This window comes from Bombina bombina, chromosome 4 (assembly GCF_027579735.1).
Source record: "Bombina bombina isolate aBomBom1 chromosome 4, aBomBom1.pri, whole genome shotgun sequence".
In the NCBI taxonomy this organism is placed as follows: Eukaryota; Metazoa; Chordata; class Amphibia; order Anura; family Bombinatoridae; genus Bombina; species Bombina bombina.
In genome coordinates this window covers 49,902,249-49,929,376 of record NC_069502.1, presented here as the reverse complement: position 1 = coordinate 49,929,376, position 27,128 = coordinate 49,902,249, and the positions used below count along the sequence as shown (strand labels likewise).

The window sequence follows — 27,128 nt, the reverse complement described above, 5'->3', positions numbered from 1 at the left end:
TTACTGACCACAAGAATCTGACTTACCTAGAGACTACTCATCGACTCAATCCTCGACAGGCCTGGGACCAAAAACAAGAAGGATGTCGCCCTTTCCCATCAGTTTCCTCACTCTAGTGATTCCACTGAAGCTCCTATTGAACACATCATACCCCCCCTCCTGTGTGGTTGCTCAACTGAACTCCACCCTTCTTCAAAGACTGCAATGTGCCCAGTCTAGAAAGCCTCCAGAAGCCCCCGTAGCTCCCGATATCCTATGTGTACATCTGAACCTATGCACTCCTGCGCTTTCCTGGGCTCATGATAGTAAACTTTCAGGTCATCCAGGTTTGATAAGGACTTTTAAGTTTCTTTCCCGACATGTATGGTGGCTTCCTATGAAGTCTGACGCTCAGGATTATTTGAAAGCCTGCACGACTTGTGCTGCATACAAAGCTCCCGATCCTTGCCTCCTGGCTTGCTTCAACCATTGTCCATTCCCAAACAACCATGGACACACATAACAATGGACTTCATTGTGGACCTCCCTCCTTCTGACCATCATATGGTTATCTGGGTTGTGGTGGATCAATTTTCCAGACTGGCTCATTTTGTACCCCTAAATAAACTGCCTTCTGCCCAAGAATTATCGTCTCTTCATCTCTTGCATGTGGTGCGACTTCATGGCATTTCCATGAATATTGTTTCCGACAGAGGTCCACAATTTATCTCTACCTTTTTGGAGAGCCTTTTGCAAGTTGATTGGAACCACTATTTCCTTGTCTTCTGGCTACCATTGTCAGACTAATGGGCTAACTGAGTAAGTAAATCAGGATCTCGAGGCCTATCTTAGAACCTTTGTTAATTCTGTCCATACCAACTGGTCTGAGTTGTTACCCCTAGCTAAGCTGGCAAGGAACACTCATTGACACTAATCTCTATGATGTTCCCCATTTCAAGCCACAGCAGGTTATCAACCTCATGTCTTCCTTCTTTCTGCTTAGTCCACAGGGGTTCCTGCTTCAGACCAACACATTACTAATATCACCACTCATTAGCAACATATTCGCTCTCAGTTATGTTCAGCTGTCTCTAGATACAAGAGGTTTGCTGATCATCATAGAGCTTCTGTACGTGCCATCTAGGTAGGTGAACGTGTGTGGGTCTCTACTCTACATATTCGTCTAAGTGAACTCAGTCACAAATTAGGTCCTAGGTTTATCAGTCTTTACAAAGTCCTGGAAAGACTGTCTCTTGTTTCCTACAAAGTGGCCTTGCCCAAAACCCTGTGCATACACCCAGTCTTCCACATCTCACTACTCAAGCCTTACATCAAGAATAGATATACGCGGCTCTGAGCTCCTCCTCTTCCGCTCCTGGTCCGTGGTGACCCTGAATATGAGGTTGCTAAGATATTGGACTCCAGATACAGGTGCAGACAACTGCAGTATCTGGTACATTGGAAGAGTTACTCTGTGGCGGATCGTTCCTGTGTTCCTGCTCAAGATGTGTATGCTCCATCTTTAGTCTCCAAAATTCCATGCTGCTCGTCCTTTAATGCAGACTCTGTTTCCCGGAGCTATATCATGACGTGCTGCTCTAGCTATTGCTAGGGATGCGGCACCTGCTGTTCTGCTCGTTACCTATGGTAGAGTCAGCTCTTGTGTGCGTGCGGCGGTGTCATCATCACCGCGTGCTCCTTTCATTCTGTAGCCAGTCAGGATCTTCTGTGGCACAAATCCTGCGCCTATGTAAGTTGCTCACTTTCTACCTATCACTGCCCAAGTATAGGTGTTACTTAGTGTGCTCCTGGGTGTGATTGTTACTGTATTCTGGATTGCCATAACGTTATTAAACTCTGCCTGTCTGACTACTCTGCTTGCTTATCCCCTAAAGTACTGGATTTCGATAGCATTATTGAACTCTGCTCCATCTCTGGTCTTCAGATTCCATGCTGCTCATCGTCTGAGGCTGACTCTGGTTCCCGGAGGGAACCCTTGAGAGGGGGGCTATGTCATGCCTCGCCGCTCTAGCCATTGCTAGGGTCGTGGCATCTCCATCCCTGATCGTTGCCAGGGACAGTGTCGGCTCAGATGCGTGCGGCGCTGATGTCATCGCTGCATGTTCCTGATGCTGGTTAGACTTCAGTGGCGTGAATCCTGTGCCAATTTAAACTTCCCCAAACGATCTGTCACTGCCCAAGTATAGCTGTTACTTTGTGTACTCCTGGGTGTGACAGATCATTCTTTCTAAGTGGCTGATTACTGTTGCTGAATACTGCCTGTCTGACTACTCTACCTGCCTTAACCCTTAAACTGCTGGATTGATTACTGCTGCTGAACCTGCCTGTCTGACTACTCTACCTGCCTTAACCCTCAATCTGCTGGACTGCTTTGCTGTTGCCAAACCCTGCCTGCCTGACCATTCTAGTGGTTTATCCTTGGACTGCCTTCCTGTTGCCAAACCCTGCCTGCCTGACCATTCTATTGGTTTATCCTTGGACTGCTTTGCTGTTGCCAAACCCCTCCTGCCTGACCATTCTAGTGGTTCATCCTTGGACTGCTCTGATGTTGCCGCTGGGGACTGTCCTGCCTGTGGTGAGTGCCGCCTTCCTCATCTCACTAACTCTCTCTGCTCTGGGGTATTCCCTATCATTCAGGCTTGATGCCAGGATAACAAGACTACTGGCCGAGTTTGGTCTGATAGAGGAGTATCCCATGAGTGTTACACTCTGCTTTCTTAACCCTAAAATACTGGATTGCCATACAGTTGCTGAACTCTGCCTGTCTGACCACTCTGCCTGTTTAACCCTTGAACCATTGGATTGCTATACTGTTACAGAACTCTGCCTGCTGACCATTCTATTGGTTTATTCCTGAACTCTAATTATCGGATTCCTTTCATTGCAGATTCCTGCCAGTTTCCGGTCCTTCTATTGGTTTACCCTTGAACTGCCATACCGCTGGATTTCCTACCTGTTGCCACCAAAGACTTCCCTGTCTCTTGTGAGTACCACTTACCTCATTTTGTGAACTTTCTATGCTCTGGGATATTCCTTATCATTCCAGCTTGACGCCGGGATAAGAAGACTACTGGCCAAGTTTGGTCTGATAGTGGAATATCTGACGAGCATTACAATAGCTAATAAATTCCTTTTTATGTACATGTGTGTGTTAAACTAAAGCACTTTAGACTTTTTATATGTTGATTGTGAAGTATAATTAACAAATATAATTTTGGTTAAGGTTTAAGTGAAAATGTGATACCTGGCCACGGGTGCACCTCTTTGTTTTATTAATGTTTCTATATACAGTATGTTAGCAATTTTACCACTACTACAGACAGTAAATGTTAGTAGTGGCTATTAAAAGTCTATATACCCTTATGAAATTGCAGGTTTTTGGCGTGTAAAGAGAGAAATAACAACAATTTAAATGTCAGAGTTTTCCATCTATGATAGTTAATTATTAGGAACAAAAAGTCTACACACCCTTTCATAATGGGGGCTTTAGCTGTGTTCAAAGTTAACCAATTACATTCTAAATCAAGCCTGTAGATAAATAGCATACACCTGCTATCAATGAAAGTGATTCTGATTAAGGCAGAATAAAGTCAGCTGTTGCTGTAGGAATTACTTGAATGTCAGGGGTTGCATCTTACTGGGAGAGCCATGGTCCGCAAAGAGTTTCGCAAGAAGAGCTAATTGTTGAAAAGTACCAATCAGGCGATGGATACAAAAAAATATTGAAGACCCTGGATGTACCATAGAGCACTGTCAAAACCATCATCAATAAGCAGAGAAAACGTGGCACCACAAAGACTTTGCAAAGACCAGGGCAACCCTCCAAAGTTGATAATAGGACGAGGAGAGTATTTATCAGGGAGGCTACCAAGAGGCCAATAGCAACACTGAAGGAGCTACAGAAATTTCTAGCCGGTACCATCCCTGCATGTGACCACCATCTCTTATATTCTGCATATGGCTGGGCTATGGGGTAGGGTGGCAAGACAAAAAAAAACCTTTCTTATAAAAAGAAACATAAAAACACAACTAAAATATGCCAAAAGATTCATTCACTCACCCCAAACCATGTGGGAAAATGTATTATGGTCTGATGAAACGAGACAAAGGTTGAACTTTTCGGCCTTAATTGTAAAAGATGTTTGGCACAAAGTCAATAAAGCTCATGATCCAAAAAACCATACCAACTTTGAAGCATTATGGTGGTAGCATCATGCTTTGGGCTGTTTCTCTTCAGCTGGGTCAGGTTTTTTTTTTCAAGATAGATGGGATAATAAATAGCTCTTAATATCAAGGTAGCGTGGCACAAAACCTGCTGGATTTGTCAGAAAGCTTAAGATCAAGAGGAATTTAAAATTCCAACATGACAATAGCCCAAGGCACACATTCAAGTTGACCAAGGCATGGCTTCAGAAAACGAAAATCATAGTCTTGGAATAGTCTGGTCAGCACCCAGACTTCAATCCCATAGAAAACCTGTAGAATAACCTAAAGAGAGCTGTTAACAGGAGATCTCCATACAATTTGAAGGCACTTTAACTTTTTTTGCAAAAAAAACCCTCCAAAGTTATTAGAGACGTATTCACGAGTTTGCTGCTGTAATAAATGCAAAGGGTGTTTCCATAAAGAAGTAGTTGAGTGGAGTGTGAAGATTACTGCATGTTCCTAATAATTATTTTATTGCTTTTCTCCGGATTGTTGGTTATTGGAAGATTTTATTTCTGTCCTTACATTTCAAAAACATGCAATTTCATTAAAGGTGTAGACTTTTTATATAGTGACAATGTGGCTGCTGGTAGTTCTATTAGAAATAAGATTTTGACATGTACATTTTTACTTTTGCTGGTATTTTCAATATTAGTCTAAGCAATCTGAACAGGATTATGATTTTGCCTTATGTTTTTCTTAAAATTTCTTTTTTTGAAATAACTTTTTTTTGTGTATTTTGATCTGGCTTAGTAAATATAATGTAGCACTTTGGAAGAAATATACAGCCTAGAAGACCTGACCCAGAAACAAGGATGGCAAATATCTCTACGGCTACAGTCTTCCTACCCTTTGTGCTCAGATAGGCAGGGATGAATGATATCCACACACTACAGAATAACAACATACTGAAGGTTATGTTTTTAGCCTCATTAAACCTATCAGGGAAATCTTTAGCTATAAAAGCAATGAGAAAGCTCAATAAAGCTAGAATCCCCATATAGCCAACTACACAGAAGAACATAGAGACAGAACCTTCATTACACAGCAAAATAATCTTCCCATATTCACTCTGAGTATCTGATTCTGGGAATGGAGGAAAATAAATAACCCAACTAGCACAAATCACAGTTTCCCCCAAAGAACAAATAAGAACGATGCGGTTTGACAATCTGTTTCCTAACCATCTTTTCAGCTTACTATTTGGCTTTGTGGCTTTAAAGGCAATAACAACAGTGATAGTTTTTGCCAACACAGATGACACAGCAACAGTAAAAGCAATCCCAAACACAGACTGACGAAGCATACAGCTTATATGTGTTGGACGCCCAATGAACAGCAGAGGGCAGAGGAAGCAGATAGTAATAGATACTAGCAGAATGCAGCTTATTTGACGATTATTGGCTTTCACTATTGGAGTGTTCCGGTACTTGATAAATATTACAAGTAAAACAGCAGTTATTAGTGAAAGTAGAAAAGCAAAGAATGTAATGATGTAGCCTAAAGGCTCCATGAAAGAAAGAAATTCTATGTCCTTAAGAATGCAGCTGTTTCCTTCTTCATTAGACCACTGATCTTCTGGGCACTTTAAACAGTTTACGGCATCTGCAGAAATACAAATAAAAAATACAATAAAAAAAAAAGAAGAAAAACACAAAGTGGTATATTTACTAAGCAGCGGATAGTGCATCCTCCCACAATCATTTCAGTCTCGCCTGAAACATAAGTTAAGAAGCAGCAGTCGTAAGATGATTGACACCCCCTGCTAGCGGCCAATTGGCTGCTGGTGAGCAGAGGGTGGCATTGCACAAACATTTACCTAGAAATGCTTGTGCAATGATAAATGCTGTCGGCATTTAGCGAGGTCGAGCGGACAGTATTCACTACAGCGAATCTTGTCCACTCAATCCTTAGTAATCTACCCCCATAACTGAAAAAAGTGTCAATGTTTTAGAATTAAATAAAATATAATCTTAGTAACTACTACTAAACAGTTTTTTGATTGGGTTAAGTATTATTATACCCTTAGTGATTTTCATATATAGTCATGTTAATAGTGGTCATATTAATGCATTAGGCAGTTAGAGAAAAATGGAAAAAATCTAAGTACTCTCTTCTTTTATGTAATAAAAACAGCTATATAAGTAACTAGCCTCTCACAACCTGCATGGGTATTGTACTCAGGACTGCTGAGTTGTATTTATATGTGTCAATTCTAACCCACAGGTTAAAGTGAATGTCAATTTTGATGCTAAACTGCCCGGTTTTAAAAATTCACTTTAAATGTAGGCTCTTCTTTATTTTCCTAACCTGTTCTCTTCCATTTTTTGGACTTTTTGGCTCTACCATTCTACCAGCTGCCGTAGATCAGCAATTAGGTACTGCTATAAGTACTCTGCTCTTTTGTGCTCTTGACCATTTGTTGGACTTGCTTATAAGGCCCTGGTTTTAAAACCTGATCTCAGGCCTCCTTAACAGGTAACATTTTCAGGATATCTGAACTGGAGCACATACAAAATAATCAACTGGTTAGTAAACATGGTTATTTTACCTGCTTTCATTCAAGGTAATCCTGGCCTGTTGAGGAGATCTGAGGACAGGTTTGTTCTAGGGTGTACTTTGCTGTGTATGATAAACAAAGAAATAGACGTATTAGATCTGCTGTGAAGGGTAAGGCGTAGACTGCTAAGAGAGCTACTCAAGTTGTGAGATTTGGCCCTTGTATCAAATTATTTTAAGTAAATAATTACAAAAGTAAATATAATGGGGTTCATTTAATTATTGTTTTTTGGCACATGATTTTATTGGTATATATGTTTAATTCATTTACAAGTACTTTATTCCATTTACAATGGTATAACAGTAACAATCACACTTTAAGCAATTTTGTCTGACGTAAAATGTTAATCCTATCTGTCTGTGAGTAAACAATCCTGGTTAAATTCTAATCGTGAACAACAGAAATTGACAAAGGTGAATCAGCAATACTAAATGTGTGGTGATGTGTACCTCTCAATCAAGAAGGCTAGGTATTGTTCTAAGTAAACCTGCAGTTCAAGCAGCTGCACCTTGATAATATTCAGAGCCATTTCTCCTTCGCTATAATATCTTGATTCCGGATTTCTACTACTGGCTACCTGCTTCTGTTGAAGTTATCCTTCCTGATTGTACATAGACTTTGTATTTTATATCTGCAGACAAAGATTCCGTGTCTCTCAGCTCCTATCTCTGACGTCACCCACAGCAGTTGCTAAATGCAGAAGTAAAATACTTCCTAGTCGCAATCCAGTTGGGGGATTCCCACAGACCAAGCTGTCCCTGAGACGCTCTTCCTCTCCACTTCTCAATAAGCTTCCTGCAGTACTTGTTGCCAGTGTCTCTTGCTGTATCAAGCTCTCGCAATCTCCATTTTAGAACAGCACCATTTTCATTTTTATTTTTATTTATTATCAGAAGATTGAACTATGACTCTTTTTCGTAGAGATACTTAATCTACATTAACTCACGGACACACTCATTTTTTGGGCACTATACAAGCTTTGGACACTTTCACACAATTTTTGGACACCACCCCAGAGTTCTGGTCATTTTTGTTTGACTTCTTGATTGAGAGGTACACATCGCCACACATTTAGTATTGCTGATACACCATTGTTGATTCACCTTTGTGAATTTCTGTTGTTCACAATTAGAATTTAACCAGGATTGTTTACTCGAAGATAGATAGGATTAACATTTTCAGTCAGACAAATTTGCTTAAAGTATGATCGTTACTGTTATACCATTGTTTTTAATCTACTCTCATTGAACACATGGATCCATGTTTTAATCTTTTTATTGTTCCATTTGATGTATTTATTCTAATTTATGCATCTTTTGACATTTTTGCACACTACCCATACTATTCTTCTTTTTCACTGGTTAGTTAGGCAACCATTTGTACAGCTAATGGGGTTTTCTTTTCCATAGCACTTGGTCTCCAATATTCTACCCTTTATACCATTTACAATTATTTAATATTGAACATATGGATAAGTATATTCTCATTTATTATATGAATTCTATAATATGCTTTCATATTCATATGTCGCTGTTAACATATATGTAATTTATTATTAATCATGAACACATTATTATTCACATTTATTATTTAACTTGTATACATTTGTATTACATTTTGTTACAATATATATATTTACACCATGTGTAATTGACTTACACATATTATCTGATAGTGATAGTGATTTTTAATATATTTGTGCGCATTTTTGTGTATATCAGTTTTGTGTATATCAATATGTTTATGCACAAGTATCCTCTGTTTAATAGTTATGATGTTACAGCTCCTTTAAATCTCTACACCCTATTGTGATGTCATTTCAGGGTTTGGGTTTGACCTATTTAGCTGGTCATTATTACTTACCTGTATATCCTAATGAAACCGAGTGTATAAGTTGAGAAACACATTCGGCTAGATTACGAGTTGTGCGGTAAGGTAAAAAAGCAGCGTTAACAGGTCCTAACGCTGCTTTTTTACTACCGCTGGTATTACGAGTCTTGCAGGTATAGGGGCACCGCACACTTGTTTGGCCTTTCCGCAAACCGACTTACGTAAAGTTCGTAAACCCTTTTTTCTATGGGACTTCCATGGCGCCGGTATTACAAGTCTGTCCTGGGAGGCCAAAAGTGAGCGGTACACCCTACCCCGTCAATATTCATAACGCATTTAAAAGTCAGTAGTTAAGAGTTTTATGGTACAACGCCGTAGCATAAAACTCATAACTAAAGTGCTAAAAAGTACACTAACACCCATAAACTACCTAATAACCCCTAAACCGAGGCCCTCCCGCATCGCAAACACAATAATAACATTTTTAACCGCTAATCTGCCGCTCCGAACATCGCCGCCACTAGAATAAAGATATTAACCCCTAAACCGCCGCACTCCCGCCTCGCAAACACTAGTTAAATATTATTAACCCCTAATCTGCCGCCCCTAACATCGCCGACACCTAGATTATACTTATTAACCCATAATCTTCCGCTCAGGACATCGCCTCCACCTACATTATACTTATTAACCCATAATCTGCTGTCCCCTACATCGCCGACACCTACATTATATTTATTAATCCCTAATCTCCCTCCCCCAATGTCGCCCCAACCTACCTACATTTATTAACCCCTAATCTGCCGCCCCAATGTCGCCGCCACTATATTAAATGTATTAACCCCTAAATCTAAGTCTAACCATAACAACCCCAAACTTAAATATAATTTAAATAAATCTAAATAAAAATTACTATTAATAACTAAATTATTCCTATTTAAAACTAAATACTTACCTATAAAATAAACCCTAAGCTAGCTACAATATAACTAATAGTTACATTGTAGCTATCTTAGGGTTTATTTTTATTTTACAGGCAAGTTTGTATTTATTTTAACTAGGTATAATAGTTATTAAATAGTTATTAACTATTTAATAACTACCTAGCTAAAATAAATACAAATTTACCTGTAAAATAAAACCTAACCTATGTTACAATAACACCTAACACTACACTACAATTAAATAAATTACCTACATTAAATACAATTAAATAAATTAAATTAGCTAAATCACAAAAAAAACACTAAATTACAGAAAATAAAAAACAAATTACAGATCTTTAAACTAATTACACCTAATCTAAGAGCCCTATCAAAATTTAAAAAAGCCCCGCAAAATAAAAAAAAACCCTAACCTAAACTAAACTATCAATAGCCCTTAAAAGGGCCTTTTGCAGGGCATTGCCCCAAAGAAATTAGCTCTTTTACCTGTAAAAAAAAAATACAAACACCCCCCAACAGTAAAACCCACCACCCACATAACCAACCCCCCAAATAAAACCCTAGCTAAAAAAAAAATAAGCTCACCATTGCCCTGAATAGGGCATTTGGATGTGCATTGCCCTTAAAAGGGCATTTAGCTCTATTGCTGCCCAAAGCCCTAACCTAAAAAATAAAACCCACCCAATACACACTTAAAAAATCCTAACACTAACCCCCGAAGATTCACTTACTGGGAGAAGTCTTCATTCAATCGGCACGATGCCCTCAACGAAGCTGGCAGAAGTGGTCCTCCAGATGGGCAGAAGTGGTCCTCGAGACGGGCAGAAGTCTTCATCCAGACGGCATTTTCTATCTTTATCCTTCCGACGCGGAGCAGCTCCATCTTCAAGACATCTGGCACGGAGCATCCTCTTCTCTTCAAACGACGTCTTCTTCGGAATGAATATCACTTTAAGTGACGTCATCCAAGATGGCGTCCCTTAGATTCCGATTGGCTGATAGAAAGTTAGAGTTTTATTTGGGGGGTTGGTTGTGTGGGTGGTGGGTTTTACTGTTGGGGGGGGTGTTTGTATTTTTTTTTTACAGGTAAAAGAGCTGATTTCTTTGGGGCAATGCCCCGCTAAAGGCCCTTTTAAGGGCTATTGGTAGTTTAGTTTAGGCTAGGGGTTTTTTTTTTTTTTTTTGTGGGCTTTTTTTATTTTGATAGGGCTCTTAGATTAGGTTTAATTAGTTTAAAGATCTGTAATTTGTTTTTTTATTTTCTGTAATTTAGTGTTTTGTTTTTTGTGATTTAGCTAATTTAATTTATTTAATTGTATTTAATGTAGGTAATTTATTTAATTGTAGTGTAGTGTTAGGTGTAATTGTAACTTAGGTTAGGTTTTATTTTACAGGTATATTTGTATTTATTTTAGCTAGGTAGTTATTAAATAGTTAATAACTATTTAATAACTATTCTACCTAGTTAAAATAAATACAAACTTGCCTGTAAAATAAAAATAAACCCTAAGCTAGCTACAATGTAACTATTAGTTATATTGTAGCTATCTTAGGGTTTATTTTATAGGTAAGTATTTAGTTTTAAATAGGAATAATTTATTTAATGATAGGAATATTTATTTAGATATATTTAAATTATAGTTAAGTTAGGGGGTGTTAGGGTTAGACTTAGGTTTAGGGGTTAATAAATTTAATATAGTGGTGGTGGTGTAGGGGGCGGCAGATTAGGGGTTAATAAGTATAATGTAGGCGGCAGTGGGCTCCGGGAGTGGCGTTTTAGGGGTTAAACACTTTATTTAGTGGCGGCGGGCTCCGTGAGCGGCGGTTTAGGGGTTAATACATTTATTAGAGTTGCAGTGGGCTCTGGGAGCGGCGGTATAGGGGGTAAACAGTTTAGTATAGTGTGGGTGTTTAGTGACAGTATACCAATAAAGCTGGGAAAAAGCAGAAGAGCAGAGAGATAGATGACTGTTAGTTAACAACAGTCCGCTGCTCATCGCCCCGTACTTGGTGCGCGGCTTTTTGACAGTTTTTTTGGGTAATTTTGGAGAACGTATTCAGGTCCGCGGCAGCGATGTTAGGCGATTTTAGGCGAGCGTATTGGTGCCGTCAAATGCAAGTAAGTTGACGGCTTGATAACTAGATGCCTAATAGTCTATTACTTAGTGAATTATTTACTCTTGTGTTCCTGAGGGTGGTGGAGCACCTGATGTGTTCCAGTACTGTGAATACAGAAAGCGGGACTCAGCAGAGTTTGTCTACACTTGTTTGTTCATTATTGGAGCATTATCAACCAATGATGCTCCTTCTTGTTTGTTTGTATCACATTAGTTTGACTGTTCACAGTTTAGGTAAGGGGCAGGTGAAAACGAAAGGGAATGGGGAAAGGGTCCATGATCTGTGTCAATATACTTTAATGTGTAGGTTCAGGTCTGTCAAACTGTTTACACCTTCACGCTGTAACAGACTTTGTGTTATTAATGCAAATAATCAACTTTTACTCAGAAGGGCCCTGTTGAGTCCATGTCAAATGTGTTTTCCAGATTTGAAAAAAGCTTTACAAAAATGGTTAAGTATTGCACAGGACCACCAGACACATAACATAGAGGGCTACATTGCAAGGGGCTTATTAATGTTAGCGTGGGTTGCGATAACCATTATCTCAACCACCATAACTTGTACAAAAGTAAACGCATTCACTCGAGAGCAAACTAGAATAGCGTGACTTAACACCTAGGGGTAGATTTATTAATAGTTGAGAGGACCTGATATTCTGTAGCGAATCATGTCCACTCGACCTTGTTAAATGCCGACAGCATAGGCTGTCAGCATTTATCATTGCACAAGCATTTCTAGTGAAATGCTTGTTTACTGGTGGCCAATAGGCCGCTAGCAGGGACTGTCAATCATCCCGATTGTATCGGATTGGGATGATTTTAGGTGGAGGACAAGTTAAGGAGCAGCTTCTTAACTTCCGTTTCAGCCGAGCCTGAATCGATAAGGCGCTGAAACAGCATCCGCTGCTTAATAAATTGAGCCCCTAGAGTGAAGAGTAAGAGTTAAAAAAAATGTTGCATTATCTGATAAAAATTAATCATATAAATATTTTTTAAAATGTTTTAGCAGGGGTAAAAGGTATGACAAGGTGTTTAAATGGAAAGGGATATAATGATTAAAACATATACATATTTATTTATATATATATATATAATACATACCTGTATATATTCATATATTATTAGAAATAAAAATATATTTTTTTCTATGTCAACAACATTGTACACAATAATGTAAAATATTCATAACGTGCTGTAGCTCTAATGCTGTGACGGGTTAGCACACTCGATTAAAGTCTATGGGGGGAATGTGTTAACACAGTCACGATATCTAAAGTCCTGAATTTAGGTTGCATTGGGTTGCCCTTGCAGGCAAACAATTTACTTTTATGATCTTTGACTTGGCAATTTCACATGTGTTTCCTCTCATTCTTTGCCTTCCCTGGTTGTGAAAACATAATCCTGTAATCAATTGGGAGACTGAAACTGTGCACTTTAAATCTTCATTTTGTCTTCAGTCTTGCTTTAAACCTTTTATCAATGCTATCCTTCAACCCAAGACACATGTATACCCAACATCACTCTCTGCCCAGCCAAAGTACTGCCACCTGACTGCACTTTTGTCTCAAATGGCACCCTTGTCTGCAAGCAGGATCTTAAGAGCTTCGAAAATGCATTGTAAACTAGAAAACATCATCCATTGGAAAGGATGTGGTCCTGATGAGATAAGTTGGGTACCAGCATCAGAAGTCCATGCTCCAGCACGTATCAGAGATTTAAAGAAGAGAAATCCTAACCATCCTGTTCACAGACATCGCCAGAGGTGACGCCTAAGGAGGGGGCACTGTCAGGACCCTTACCTGGAGGACCCCTTCTCAGCTTCCCATGTGGAGAGACGCTGAGGTCTGTCTGAAGCTGCTATGCTGCAACTCCCTAGGCCTGCATAGCCACACCTTCCTAAGATTTAAAGAGCCATCCTGTTGATTGCAGAAACTCCACCTGGAGGAATCCGGTGTGGGAGTTTCTATAAAATTGCAACCATCCCTTAGGGGGTATTACCACTGCAAGCCCTTTTGTATATAGGTCTAAATGTATAAACAGTAAAAGAAGTAGAACATCCTGGCCAATAGGTGGAGTAGGGTAGGGGGGATGGGAAGGGTTGAACAGGACAAGGGAGAGGAAAGGAGGGGAAGGGGGGGAGAGGGTATAATAAGCCTGGAAACAAAGACTAACTAAGTTGTAAATGACAAGTAATTATTCTAGAGAGCAATTAATGGTGAAATTGTCTTGGGCGTTTACAGGTTGGTTCTTGCGGGATTGATTTAAAAGCATCTCTTTCTCTTGAAAGTTCTTGAAGCGGATTACAATGTCTCTTGTTAGAGCAGATTCTGGTGTTTTAGACCTCAAAGTCCTGTGTGCTCTGACCCAAGGTATTTCTGCTTGGAAAGAGGGGTCCTTCAGGTTTAGGAACACATTTTGGTAATAATGACTCAGGTACTCCTCTGAATTGTAGGTTTTTACGTCTACTGTGGTTCTTTAGGTCTTCAAGCTTTTCTTGTAGTGATATGATGGTTTCTTGTTGGGAAGTGAGCCGGTCTGTCAGTTGTTAGATATCCTCTTTGATGGTATCTTGGTTGCTTTCTAAGGTTTCTACCTGGAAACCAAGCATGTTGATGTCTTGTTTCATTTCAGTTAGTTCCTCTCTGAAACAGGAGCAGACAATGGCCCCTACTTATCAACCCGTCAACTTACTTGTATTCTCCGGCACCAATATGCTTGCCTAAGATCACCTAATATCGCTGCCACGGACCTGAATACGTTCTCCAAAGTTACCAAAAAAGCTGTCAAAAAGCCACGCACCAAGTATGGGCGATGAGCAGCAGTCTGTTGTTAACTAACAGTCATCGATCTCGCTGCTATCCGGCTTTTTCACAGCTTTATTGTTATACTGTCACTAAACACCCACACTACTAAAATGTTTAACCCCTATCCCTCCACTCCCAGACCCCGCCGCAACTAAATAAAGTTTTTAACCCCTAAACCGCCGCTCCCGGAGCCCACCGCCACCTACATTATACTTATTAACCCCTATCCTGCCGCTCGCGGACCCCGCCACAACTAAATAAACTTATTAACCCCTAATCTGCCCCCCTACACTGCCGCCACCTACATAACACTTATTAACCCCTAATCTGCCGTCCCCAACATCGCCGCCACTATATTAAATTTATTAACCCATAAACCTAAGTCTAACCCTAACACCCCCTAACTTAAATCTAATTTAAATAAATCTAAAAAAAATTACTATTATTAACTAAATTATTCCCATTTAAAACTAAATACTTACCTATAAAATAAACCCTAATCTAGCTACAATATAGCTAATAGTTAGAATTCTATCGGCCAATCGGAATTAAGGTAGAAAAAATCCTATTGGCTGATGCAATCAGCCAATAGGATTGAACTTCAATCCTATTGACTGATTGGAACAGCCAATAGGATTGAGCTCGCATTCTATTGGCTGTTCCAATCATCTTACTTAAAGGAACCTTCATTCATCGGGTAGTCATCGGAAGAAGAGGATGCTCCGCGTCGTATGTCTTGAAGATGGACCCACTCCGCGCCGGATGGATGAAGATAGAAGATGCCGTCTGGATGAAGACTTCTGCCCTTCTGGAGGACCTTCTGCCCGGCTTAGATGAAGACTCCTGGCTTCGTTGAGGACTTCGGCCCAGCTTGGATGAATACGTCTCCCGGTAAGTTGATCTTCAGGGTTATTTTTTAAGGGTGTATTGGGTGGGTTTTATTTTTAGGTTAGGGACTTTGGGCAGCAAAAGAGCTAATTGCCCTTTTAAGGGCAATGCCCATCCAAATGCCCCTTTCAGGGCAATGGGGAGCTTAGGTTTTTTTAGTTAGTATTTTTTTGGGGGGGTTGGTTGTGTGGGTGGTGGGTTTTACTGTTGGGGGGGGTTGTTTGTATTTTTTGTTACAGGTAAAAGAGCTGATTACTTTGGGGCAATGCCCCGCAAAAGGTCCTTTTAAGGGCTATTGGTAGTTTAGTTTAGGCTAGGGTTTTTTTTTTATTTTGGAGGGGCTTTTTTATTTTGATAGGGCTATTAGATTAGGTGTAATTAGTTTAAAGTTCTGTAATTTGTTTATTATTTTCTGTAATTTAGTGGGGGGGGGGGTTTGTACTTTAGATAATTGTATATAATTTAGTTAATTGTATGTAATTTATTTAATTGTAGGGCAAGGTTAGGTGTTATTGTAACTTTGGTTAGGTTTTATTTTACAGGTACTTTTGTATTTATTTTAGCTAGGCAGTTATTAAATACTTAATAACTATTTATTAACTATTCTACCTATTAAAATAAATACAAACTTGCCTGTGAAATAAAAATAAAACCTAAGCTAGATACAATGTAACTATTAGTTATATTGTAGCTAGCTTAGGGTTTATTTTATAGGTATTTAGTTTTAAATAGGAATTATTTAGTTAATGATAGTAATTTTATTTATATTTATTTAAATTAGATTTAAGTTAGGGGGTGTTAGGGTTAGGTTTAGGGGATAATACATTTAATATAGTGGCGGCGACGTTGGGGATGGCAGATTAGGGGTTAATAACTATAATGTAGGTGGTGGCGGTGTCTAGGTGGCAGATTAGGGGTTAATAAGAATAATGTAGGTGGCGGCGGTGTAGGGGGTGGCAGATTAGGGGTGTTTAGACTCAGGGTACATGTTAGGGTGTTAGGTGTAAACGTTACCATAGGAATCAATGGGATATCGGGCAGCAGCGAATATAAGCTTTTGCTGCTTTCAGACTCCCATTGATTCCTATGGCATCTGCCACCTCCAGGGCAACGGATTGAAAACCAGGTATGCTGGGCCGGAATAGTGCCGAGCGTACCTGTTAGATATTTGTTAACTAGCAAAAGTAGTCACATAGTGCCGAGTTTGCATTCAGAACATCTGTAATGACGTAAGCATTGATCTGTGTCGGACTGAGACCGGCGGATTGTATGTTACGTCACAAAATTCTACTTTTGCCGGTCTGTAAGCTTTGATAACTAAGGGGAATCAGGCTCGCCACAAATACACTGCGAAATTCCAGTGTATTTGGGGTTGACAGCTTGATAAGTAGGGGCCAATATCTGCTTTATCTTGTTTTGGGGGTAGATAGTAGCTGAGAGATGTATGTCTTCTGTTTGAGATCTGCAGGGTTGTTGGTCTTGCACAGAGGCCACTGAGGATTTGTCTCTTGGTTTATGGTTAGTAGGAGAGGTGTCTGCTCTGTCAAGGGAATTGTAAGAATGAAGACATTATAAGGGATTTAAGGTTCTTCTAGATGCCATGATACGTGGTATAGAGTATAGGAGTGCGTATGTGGCTAGAAAAGATGGATTCCCAGTTCTGGGATACGCCAAATCTTGTGGTTATGTAGCTTCAAAAGGAGTGTAGACACTTGTTGTATGTTTACAATAAGTAGAGATGTAGCGCTTGGTAATAGCTTTTGTTGCAGGGAAGGATAGGTTAGTTGGTTAAGGCATTAGTTTTTATTTCTTGCTGTTTGTTGCTTAGGAATTGTGTGGGCTGTCAGGCCACAAGGTTGGTAAAGAGGCCTGTACCATGATGTAGGTGGTGGGAGTAGGCTTAGGGTTAGTAGATTAGGTATTTTAGAAATGTTATGGGATTGGGGCCTACGTTTCAGGCTCTAGTAAGGCTCTAGTAAGCAAAGGTGGAGCAGTTGGTATATCTGAGTATCCTATTCCCCCTTTTATTTAAGACGTTAGTCTAATTCGCTGCACTGATGATGATGCGGGATAACAGAGGGGCTCACAATGCTGTATAAGTGAGCTGTGTCTGCTGTAGATGCTAATAGCTTACCAGCCTCTGGATCCCAGTCCGTGCTAGGCCTAATCTACATTCTGGATATATGTCCGCTGTCCTGAGGAGTGAGTGCGGAGCTGGCTAGCTAGTGTTTTCCATGATTGACTGGCTGATTATATCGGCTGTGTCCTCCACACTTTATTTAGCTGTATGGTAGATTGCGTTCCGGGCGATGTGTCTGGTGTGGAGTTTGTTGCGGCCTTGTGTTGCCAAAAGAGTACTACCTGGCGGTCGCCTCGAGCAGTCACAAAAGTCACCAATACCTTCCCTTTTTTTGGGGAGGTGAGTGGGGGATGTTCCTCCTTCATGTTAAGGGGTGTTTAGAAGCAGGATAGCCAGGATAGACCACAGGATCTTGGGCCAGTGTGGTGGAGATCCGGAGTTATGCTGCTCTCATGTTAGCTGTTGGCTCTGCCCCCTGTTCTTGTAAATCTTAAAATTAATTATTAAATCTCTTGGTGGGGCTAAGTCAGAGGGTCTCTGTCTGAGAGCTCTGTGTGGCCTATAAAGCCTTAAGTTCAAGGGATGCTGGCTAAGAGGAAGGAAAATAGCCATCATAATTATGAAGGCAGAGCTGTCACTGAGACTGATTTGAGAAGACCTCATATGCCTAGATACAGGTTTATTTAGCAAATGTTATTTGTTGATTTGTTTAAACCTGAAGTTAGCTGGACAACTGAGTATCTCCAGAACTCTTTTCTTTGCGTCCCTGTGTTAAAACTGTACTACGCCATCTGGCATCTTTGTGTTTTTCATTCTCCACAGATAACCACTTCGGGAGGCTGACCACCTTCTCACCAAAGAGCTGCCTGGGAGTGCACACAGTTTTTTTCTGGGGATTCATACATATTCAATTTTGTATGGACTCTTAAGTATTTCATATTCATTACACTCCTGAGCACCCCCTAGAGCTATTCGTTTTTGTGTAGGTACTATTTTTGGTGGGCACACATACATATAACTCTCAAATATTATGCTTAGATTTTTCCTCCTGAATCTTTCTTCTAAGTCTTTGGGGCCTATTTATGATGGTGTGAGCGGACATGATCCGATATAGCGTATCATGTCCGCTGCACATCGATAAATGCCAACAGCATAAGCCCTCAGCATTTATCATTGTACCAGCAGTTCTGGGATGTCAATCAACGCGATCGTATTCGATCGGGTTGATTTCTTTCGATTACTGTCCGCCGCCTCAGAGCAGGCGGACAGGTTATGGAGCAGCAATCTTTAGACCGCTGCTTCATAACTTCTGTTTGGCTCACCGGAAACACGGTAAATATGTCCCAATTGTGTTGATCCTGCAGTATTTGTATGTCATCATGTTGACAGGAGGCATGTGTGGGTAACTTGTCAGTCTCTGGGGCAAGCACCTGATATGTTTCTTGCAGGTGTTCCATTTTGTGCCCCAAGTCAGTGGCATTTGTTAGTGGTTAAGCGATATTTATTTGGTGGGTTCAGCCATTAAGGTTTTAAAATCCTCCTTGGCTAGGAATGTTTGTAAATCCAATTTGTTAAAATGAGTTTGGTTAGAAGATAGTCCTTTGTTCATTTCTGTGGTAACTTATGTAACTTGGCAGGCCAAACTGTTGCTCTATTTATCTGACTGGCGTTCAAAGGGTGAAGACAAAGATATATGTTTATATTCAGTATAGTAATATTTCAAATGTTTGTACCATTTCACTTAAAGCTATTTACTGACTGGACCATAAGCTGTTTTATTTTGACACAATGGGATGTATCTTGTTAGGTATGGCCTGACTGAATTACGGTCTGATGGTACCAATTGGTTAAGAAAGCTCTCAAAATTGATAAGCTGTGATTGGCAGCCTAAGTATTGTCAACATGTAGTCGTCTGAGATTAAACTAAGCTGAAACATTTATGTTCTGCAAGCAAGCATCATGTCTCACTCACCGTTTACTGATAATTATTTCAAGGTACACAATTTCACCATGTTGTCAATACGTTCTGACTAGGATGTTGTTTTAAGGACATGTGTTTAAGGGGTGGAGGCGTGAATGTCGCACTGCCATCTGTATGGTTTTGCATCACACCCCTGGCAGGGAAAATAGTTGCTGAAATGCCAGGCACTTTATCAGACCAGTTTTTCGGTCACATCAGATATGAGAAAGCAAGACTGGACAAAAGCTCTAAGCATACATTTCACCTTGTGGCTGGCTCCATCCCCTATACATCTATATTTTTTGAGGTGTTTGATTTTAAGTTAGGGTCACTTTAATTTTAATTTAAAATGTAATTTCTAACATATTGTATATTGGGGCCATTTTTGCAGTGAGGTTGATAAATAATAGTAAGATAGCTGATTGCAATTAGGAGGCAAATTGGAACATCTGTCACATAACATATCTATCTGGGGAATGGGTAATAAAGGGATTATCTATCTTTTTAAACAATACAATTTCTGGTGTAGACTGTCCCTTTAATGAATATAAACTATGAATGAGATTTATTTTTCACAAGGAAGCAAACACATGTGAAATGTATATGGGGGGTAGTTATCATCGTGTCAACTTTCCTGCCTTCGCCGGCCCAATATGCCTGCCTAAGCTCGCCTACCTTCGCCGCCGCGGATCTGAAAAAATACGCCTAAGTTATCAATAAATCTGTCAAAAAGCCGCGCACCAAGTACGGGGCGATGAGCAGCGGACTGTGATAGTTATCACTCATCCGATCTCGCTGCTCTTCGGCTTTTTGACAGCTTTATTGCTAGCCTGTCACTAAGCACTCACAGTAAACTACACTGTTCTACCCCCTATACCGGTGCCCCCGGAGCCCCCCGCAACTAAATAAAGTTACTAACCCCTAAACCGCCGCCCCTAGACCCCGCCGGAACTATTATAAATGTATTAACCCCTAAACCGCCGCTCCTAGACCCCGCCGCAACACTTATAAATTTATTAACCCCTAAACCGCTGCTCCCGGACCCTGCCGCAACCTATATTAAATTTATTAACCCCTAATCTGCCCCCCCTACACCGTCGCCACCTATAATACATTTATTAACCCCTATCCTGCCCCCCACTACACCGCCGCCACTGTAATAAATTTATTAACCCCTAAACCTAAGTCTAACACTAACCCTAACACCCCCCCTAACTTAAATATTAATTAAATAAATCTAAATAATATTTCTATTATTAACTAAATGAATCCTATTTAAAACTAAATACTTACCTATAAAATAAACCCTAATATAGCTACAATATAAATAATAATTATATTGTAGCTATCTTAGGATTTATTTTTATTTTATAGGTAACTTTCAATTTATTTTAACTAGGTACAATAGCTATTAAATAGTTATTAACTATTTAATAGCTTACCTAGCTAAAATAAAGAGAAATTTACCTGTAAAAAAAAAAACTAACCTAAGTTACAATTACACCTAACACTACACTATACTTTAATACATTTTTCCTATTTAAAACTAAATACTTACCTGTAAAATAAACCCTAAGATAGCTACAATGTAATTAATAATTACATTGTAGCTATTTTAGAATTTATATTTATTTTACAGGTAACTTTGTATTTATTTTAGCTAGTTAGAATAGTTATTAAATAGTTATTAACTATTTAATAACTACCTAGCTAAAAGAAATACAAAATTACCTGTAAAATAAATCCTAACCTAAGTTACAATTAAACCTAACACTACACTATCATTAAATGAATTAAATAAATTAACTACAAATAACTACAATTAAATACAATTACATAAACTAACTAAAGTACAAAAAATAAAAAAAGCTAAGTTACAAAAAATAAAAAACATAAGTTACAAACATTTAAAAAATATTACAACAATTTTAAGCTAATTACACCTAATCTAAGCCCCCTAATAAAATAACAAAGCCCCCCAAAATAAAAAAAATTCCCTACCCTATTCTACATTAAAAAAGTTCAAAGCTCTTTTACCTTACCAGCCCTTAAAAGGGCCTTTTGTGGGGCATGCCCCAAAGAAAACTGCTCTTTTGCCTGCAAAAGAAAAATACAACCCCCCCAACATTAAAACCCACCACCCACACACCCCTAATCTAACCCAAACCCCCCTTAAAATAACCTAACACTAATCCCCTGAAGATCATCCTACCTTGAGTCGTCTTCACTCAGACGAGCCACCGATGGAACTGAAGAGGAGATCCGGAGCGCCAGAAGTGATCCTCCAAGGGGCGCTGAAGAAGTCTTCCATCCGATGAAGTGATCCTCCAAGCGGCGCTGAAGAAGTCTTCCATCCGGGCGATGTCATCTTGCAAGCGGCGCTGAAGATCATCTTCCATCCGGCCGATGTCATCTTCCAAGCGGGGTCTTCAATCTTCTTGCTTCAGGATCCATCTTCATCCCGCCGACGCGGAACATCCTTCTTCCCCGACGGACTAACGACGAATGAAGGCTCCTTTAAGGGACGTCATCCAAGATGGTGTCCCTTCAATTCCGATTGGCTGATAGGATTCTATCAGCCAATCGGAATTAAGGTAGAAAAATCTGATTGGCTGATTGAATCAGCCAATCAGATTGAGATCGCATTCTATTGGCTGTTCCGATCAGCCAATAGAATGCAATCTCAATCTGATTGGCTGATTCAATCAGCCAATCAGATTTTTCCTACCTTAATTCCGATTGGCTGATAGAATCCTATCAGCCAATCAGAATTGAAGGGACGCCATCTTGGATGACGTCCCTTAAAGGAGCCTTCATTCGTCGTTAGTCCGTCGGGGAAGAAGGATGTTCCGCGTCGGCGGGATGAAGATGGATCCTGAAGCAAGAAGATTGAAGACCCCGCTTGGAAGATGACATCGCCCGGATGGAAAATGATCTTCAGCGCCGCTTGGAAGATGACATCGCCCGGATGGAAGACTTCTTCAGCGCCGCTTGGAGGATCACTTCATCGGATGGAAGACTTCTTCAGCGCCCCATGGAGGATCACTTCTGGCGCTCCGGATCTCCTCTTCAGTTCCATCGGTGGCTCGGCTGAGTGAAGACGACTCAAGGTAGGATGATCTTCAGGGGATTAGTGTTAGGTTATTTTAAGGGGGGTTTGGGTTAGATTAGGGGTATGTGGGTGGTGGGTTTTAATGTTGGGGGGGTTGTATTTTTCTTTTACAGGCAAAAGAGCAGTTTTCTTTGGGGCATGCCCCACAAAAGGCCCTTTTAAGGGCTGGTAAGGTAAAAGAGCTTTGAACTTTTTTAATGTAGAATAGGGTAGGGAATTTTTTTATTTTGGGGGGCTTTGTTATTTTATTAGGGGGCTTAGATTAGGTGTAATTAGCTTAAAATTGTTGTAATATTTTTTAAATGTTTGTAACTTATGTTTTTTATTTTTTGTAACTTAGCTTTTTTTATTTTTTGTACTTTAGTTAGTTTATGTAATTGTATTTAATTGTAGTTATTTGTAGTTAATTTATTTAATTAATTTAATGATAGTGTAGTGTTAGGTTTAATTGTAACTTAGGTTAGGATTTATTTTACAGGTAATTTTGTATTTCTTTTAGCTAGGTAGTTATTAAATAGTTAATAACTATTTAATAACTATTCTAACTAGCTAAAATAAATACAAAGTTACCTGTAAAATAAATATAAATCCTAAAATAGCTACAATGTAATTATTAATTACATTGTAGCTATCTTAGGGTTTATTTTACAGGTAAGTATTTAGTTTTAAATAGGAAAAATGTATTAAAGTATAGTGTAGTGTTAGGTGTAATTGTAACTTAGGTTAGTTTTTATTTTACAGGTAAATTTCTCTTTATTTTAGCTAGGTAAGCTATTAAATAGTTAATAACTATTTAATAGCTATTGTACCTAGTTAAAATAAATTGAAAGATGCCTGTAAAATAAAAATAAATCCTAAGATAGCTACATTATAATTATTATTTATATTGTAGCTATATTAGGGTTTATTTTAAAGGTAAGTATTTAGTTTTAAATAGGATTCATTTAGTTAATAATAGAAATATTATTTAGATTTATTTAGTTAATATTTAAGTTAGGGGGGTGTTAGGGTTAGTGTTACACTTAGGTTTAGGGGTTAATAATTGTATTATTGGTGGCGACGGTGTAGGGGGGGCAGATTAGGGGTTAATAACTTTATTATAGAGTGCGGCGGTATAGGGGGGGCAGGATAGGGGTTACTAGGTATAATGTAGGTTGCGGTGGGCTCCGGGAGCGGCGGTTTAGCGGTTAATATGTATAGAGTAGCTTGCGGTGGGCTCCGGGAGCGGCGGTTTAGGGGTTAATATGTATAAAGCTTGCGGTGGGCTCCGGGAGCGGCGGTTTAGGGGTTAACATATTTATTATAGTGGCGGTGGGCTCTGGGAGCGGCGGTTTAGGGGTTAATATGTATAAAGCTTGCAGTGGGCTCTGGGAGCGGCGGTTTAGGGGTTAACATATTTATTATAGTGGCGGTGGGCTCCGGGAGCGGCGGTTTAGGGGGTAATATATTTATTTAGTTGCGGCAGTGTAGGGGGGGCAGATTAGGGGTGTTTAGACTCGGGGTACATAATAGGGTGTTAGGTGCAGACATTTCCCATAGGAACCAATGGGATGTCTGGCAGCAGCGAACTTGTACTTTCGCTATGGTCAGACTCCCATTGATTCCTATGGGATCCGCCGCCTCCAGGGCAGCGGATTGAAAACCAGGTACGCTGGGCCGGAAAAGTGCCGAGCGTACTTGCTAGTCATTTGATAACTAGCAAAAGTAGTCAGATTGTGCCGCACTTTTGTGCGGAACATCTGGAGTGACGTAAGAATCGATCAGTGTCGGACTGAGTCCGGCGGATCGAAGTTTACGTCACAAAATTCTACTTTTGCCGGTCTGTAGCCTTTGATAACTAAGGCGAATCAGCCTCGCCACAAATACGCTGTGGAATTCCAGCGTATTTGAGGTTGACGGCTCGATAACTACCCCCCTTTGTCTGTTTTTAATTCAACCTCTGTGATTTAATATGCTTCTATATTTATCATTAAGTGCTTTTCATCATGTAATGTATTTGTGCCTGGTTTACAAACCTGTTATATTGGATATTTCCCCTGCAGAGCACAAAACACAGTCATAACAGCATTCAGGCTTCCCTTTTCTTTTAGATTTTCGATATCCAGGAGTACAGCTATTACTACACACAGAGGTGGGTTCCTGGAGAGATGGAAACACAAAACAATAGTGTACCATAAGTACACATAATACACCGCCATAACATTTAGATAGGACCATTTCAGCATTAAATGGACATTAAGGGCCAGATTACAAATGGTGCGACAAAAAATGCTCAAAAAAGTTAAGTTAATGAAAAGTATCGTTATGCAATTTTCATTTTTAATAAAGTGTTATACTGTGTATTTACTGTAAATAACTCACATTCCAATATTCTCCACATAGCATTTTTAAATAGATATTCCTATATAGCTATATATATATATACACACCTGTATACACCTGTATATAATCATCTGGTATTTGCCAAAATACCAGACAATTCTGCTCTGAACAAGGAAGCCCATATATATATATTGTAACAAAAAAAACACCATATATACTGTATAAATATATATATATATATATATATATATATATATATATATATATATGTGTGTGTGTGTGTATGTATATTTATGAATAAAATGTAAGGGTACCAAGAAACCAGACGGAAACGGAAAGTGTGGTAAAAAAAAAAAAAAGTTTATTGAAAAATAGCAATAAACAAAATAATAAACAACAATAGAGAAATCCAGGATCTAGTCGATACTAAGCAAGAGGTCAGATGCCAAAGTGGGTAGTCAGCCGAACCGGGTCAGGAAACACAGTAAGCAGGAACAATAGCCTGATTCAGGAACCAGGAAATCAGTCGCCAAACCCATGGTCATACACAGAGTAAAGGAACAAAATACAGGTTTGCACTTGGTAGGTTTGGACTCATGTAAGGGCAGAGACAGAATGGACTGAGTGATGGTTATATAGTAAACTAGAGCTACTCCCAGGTGGTAACCAAGCCATAGAACAAACCACTGAGCCTTTCTTTATCCCTGGCAAGCTGCTTCTTTTTTTTTGTTTGTATTTGTATTATGACCCTGGGGAAAGTCTCCCTAAGGGTGATGGGTAGGCTGACCATATTGCCGCTTTAAAAAGAGACACATATAAAAAATACATATGTCAGGGCTGTTTAAAGAAATATATGGCTAATCTAAGCCCACTAATAAAATAACAAAGCCCCCCCAAAAAAAAAAAATTCCCTACCCTATTCTACATTAAAAAGTAAACAGCTCTTTTGCCTTACCAGCCCTTAAAAGGGCCTTTTGCGGGGCATGCCCCAAATAAAACAGATCTTTTGCCTGTAAAAGAAAAATACAACCCCCCCCAACATTAAAACCCACCACCCACATACCCCTAATCTAACCCAAACCCCCCTTATATAAACCTAACACTACCCCCCTGAAGATCATCCTACCTTGAGTCGTGTTCAGCCAGCCGATAACCGATGGAACCGAAGAGGAGATCCGGAGAGGCAGAAGTCATCATCCAAGGGGCGCTGAAGAAATCTTCCAACCGATGAAGTCATCATCCAGGCGGCGCTGAAGAGGTCTTCGATCCGATAGAAGTCTTCATCCAGGTGGCGTCTTCAATCTTCATCCATCCGGAGCGGAGCGGAGCCATCTTCAGAAGAGCCTACGCGGATCCATCCTCTTCTTCCCGACGACTAACGACGAATGACGGTACCTTTAAGTGACGTCATCCAAGATGGCGTCCCTCGAATTCCGATTGGCTGATAGGATTCTATCAGCCAATCGGAATTAAGGTAGAAAGATCTGATTGGCTGATTTAATCAGCCAATCAGATTCAAGTTCAATCTGATTGGCTGATTGGTTCAGCCAATCGGATTGAACTTGAATCTGATTGGCTGATTCTATCAGCCAATCAGATTTTTCTACCTTAATTCTGATTGGCTGATAGAATCCTCCGCTCCGCTCCGGATGGATGAAGATTGAAGACGCCACCTGGATGAAGACTTCTATCGGATCGAAGACCTCTTCAGCGCCGCCTGGATGATGACTTCATCGGATGGAAGATTTCTTCAGCGCCCCTTGGATGATGACTTCTGCCGCTCCGGATCTCCTCTTCGGTTCCATCATTGGTCGGCTGGCTGAACACGACTCAAGGTAGGATGATCTTCAGGGGGGTAGTGTTAGGTTTATTTAAGGGGGGTTTGGGTTAGATTAGGGGTATGTGGGTGGTGGGTTTTAATGTTGGGGGGGTTGTATTTTTCTTTTACAGGCAAAAGAGCTGTTTTATTTGGGGCATGCCCCACAAAAGGCCCTTATAAGGGCTGGTAAGGCAAAAGAGCTGTTTACTTTTTAATGTAGAATAGAGTAGGGAATTTTTTTATTTTGGGGTGCTTTGTTATTTTATTAGGGGGCTTAGATTAGGTGTAAGTAGCTTAAAATTGTTGTAATATTTTTTAAATGTTTGTAACTTATTTTTTTTATTTTTTGTAACAGCTTTTTTTATTTTTTGTACTTTAGTTAGTTTATTTAATTGTATTTAATTGTAGTTATTTGTAGGTAATTAATTTAATTAATTTAATGATAGTGTAGTGTTAGGTTTAATTGTAACTTAGGTTAGGATTTAT

The 27,128-nt window shown here is 39.6% G+C and overlaps 1 protein-coding gene across 1 annotated transcript in view; it reads right to left on the bottom strand.

Moving 5' to 3' along the window:
* LOC128656840 (vomeronasal type-2 receptor 26-like) overlaps positions 1-27,128 on the bottom strand; it is an 80,446-nt gene that overhangs the window by 19,177 nt on the left and 34,141 nt on the right. The window contains exons 4-5 of the mRNA XM_053711006.1: positions 24,517-24,640; positions 4,956-5,811 (exon numbers count right to left, since the gene is read on the bottom strand). Coding sequence (XP_053566981.1) covers positions 4,956-5,811; positions 24,517-24,640 — 980 coding nt within the window. The remainder of the gene's footprint in view (positions 1-4,955; positions 5,812-24,516; positions 24,641-27,128) is intronic.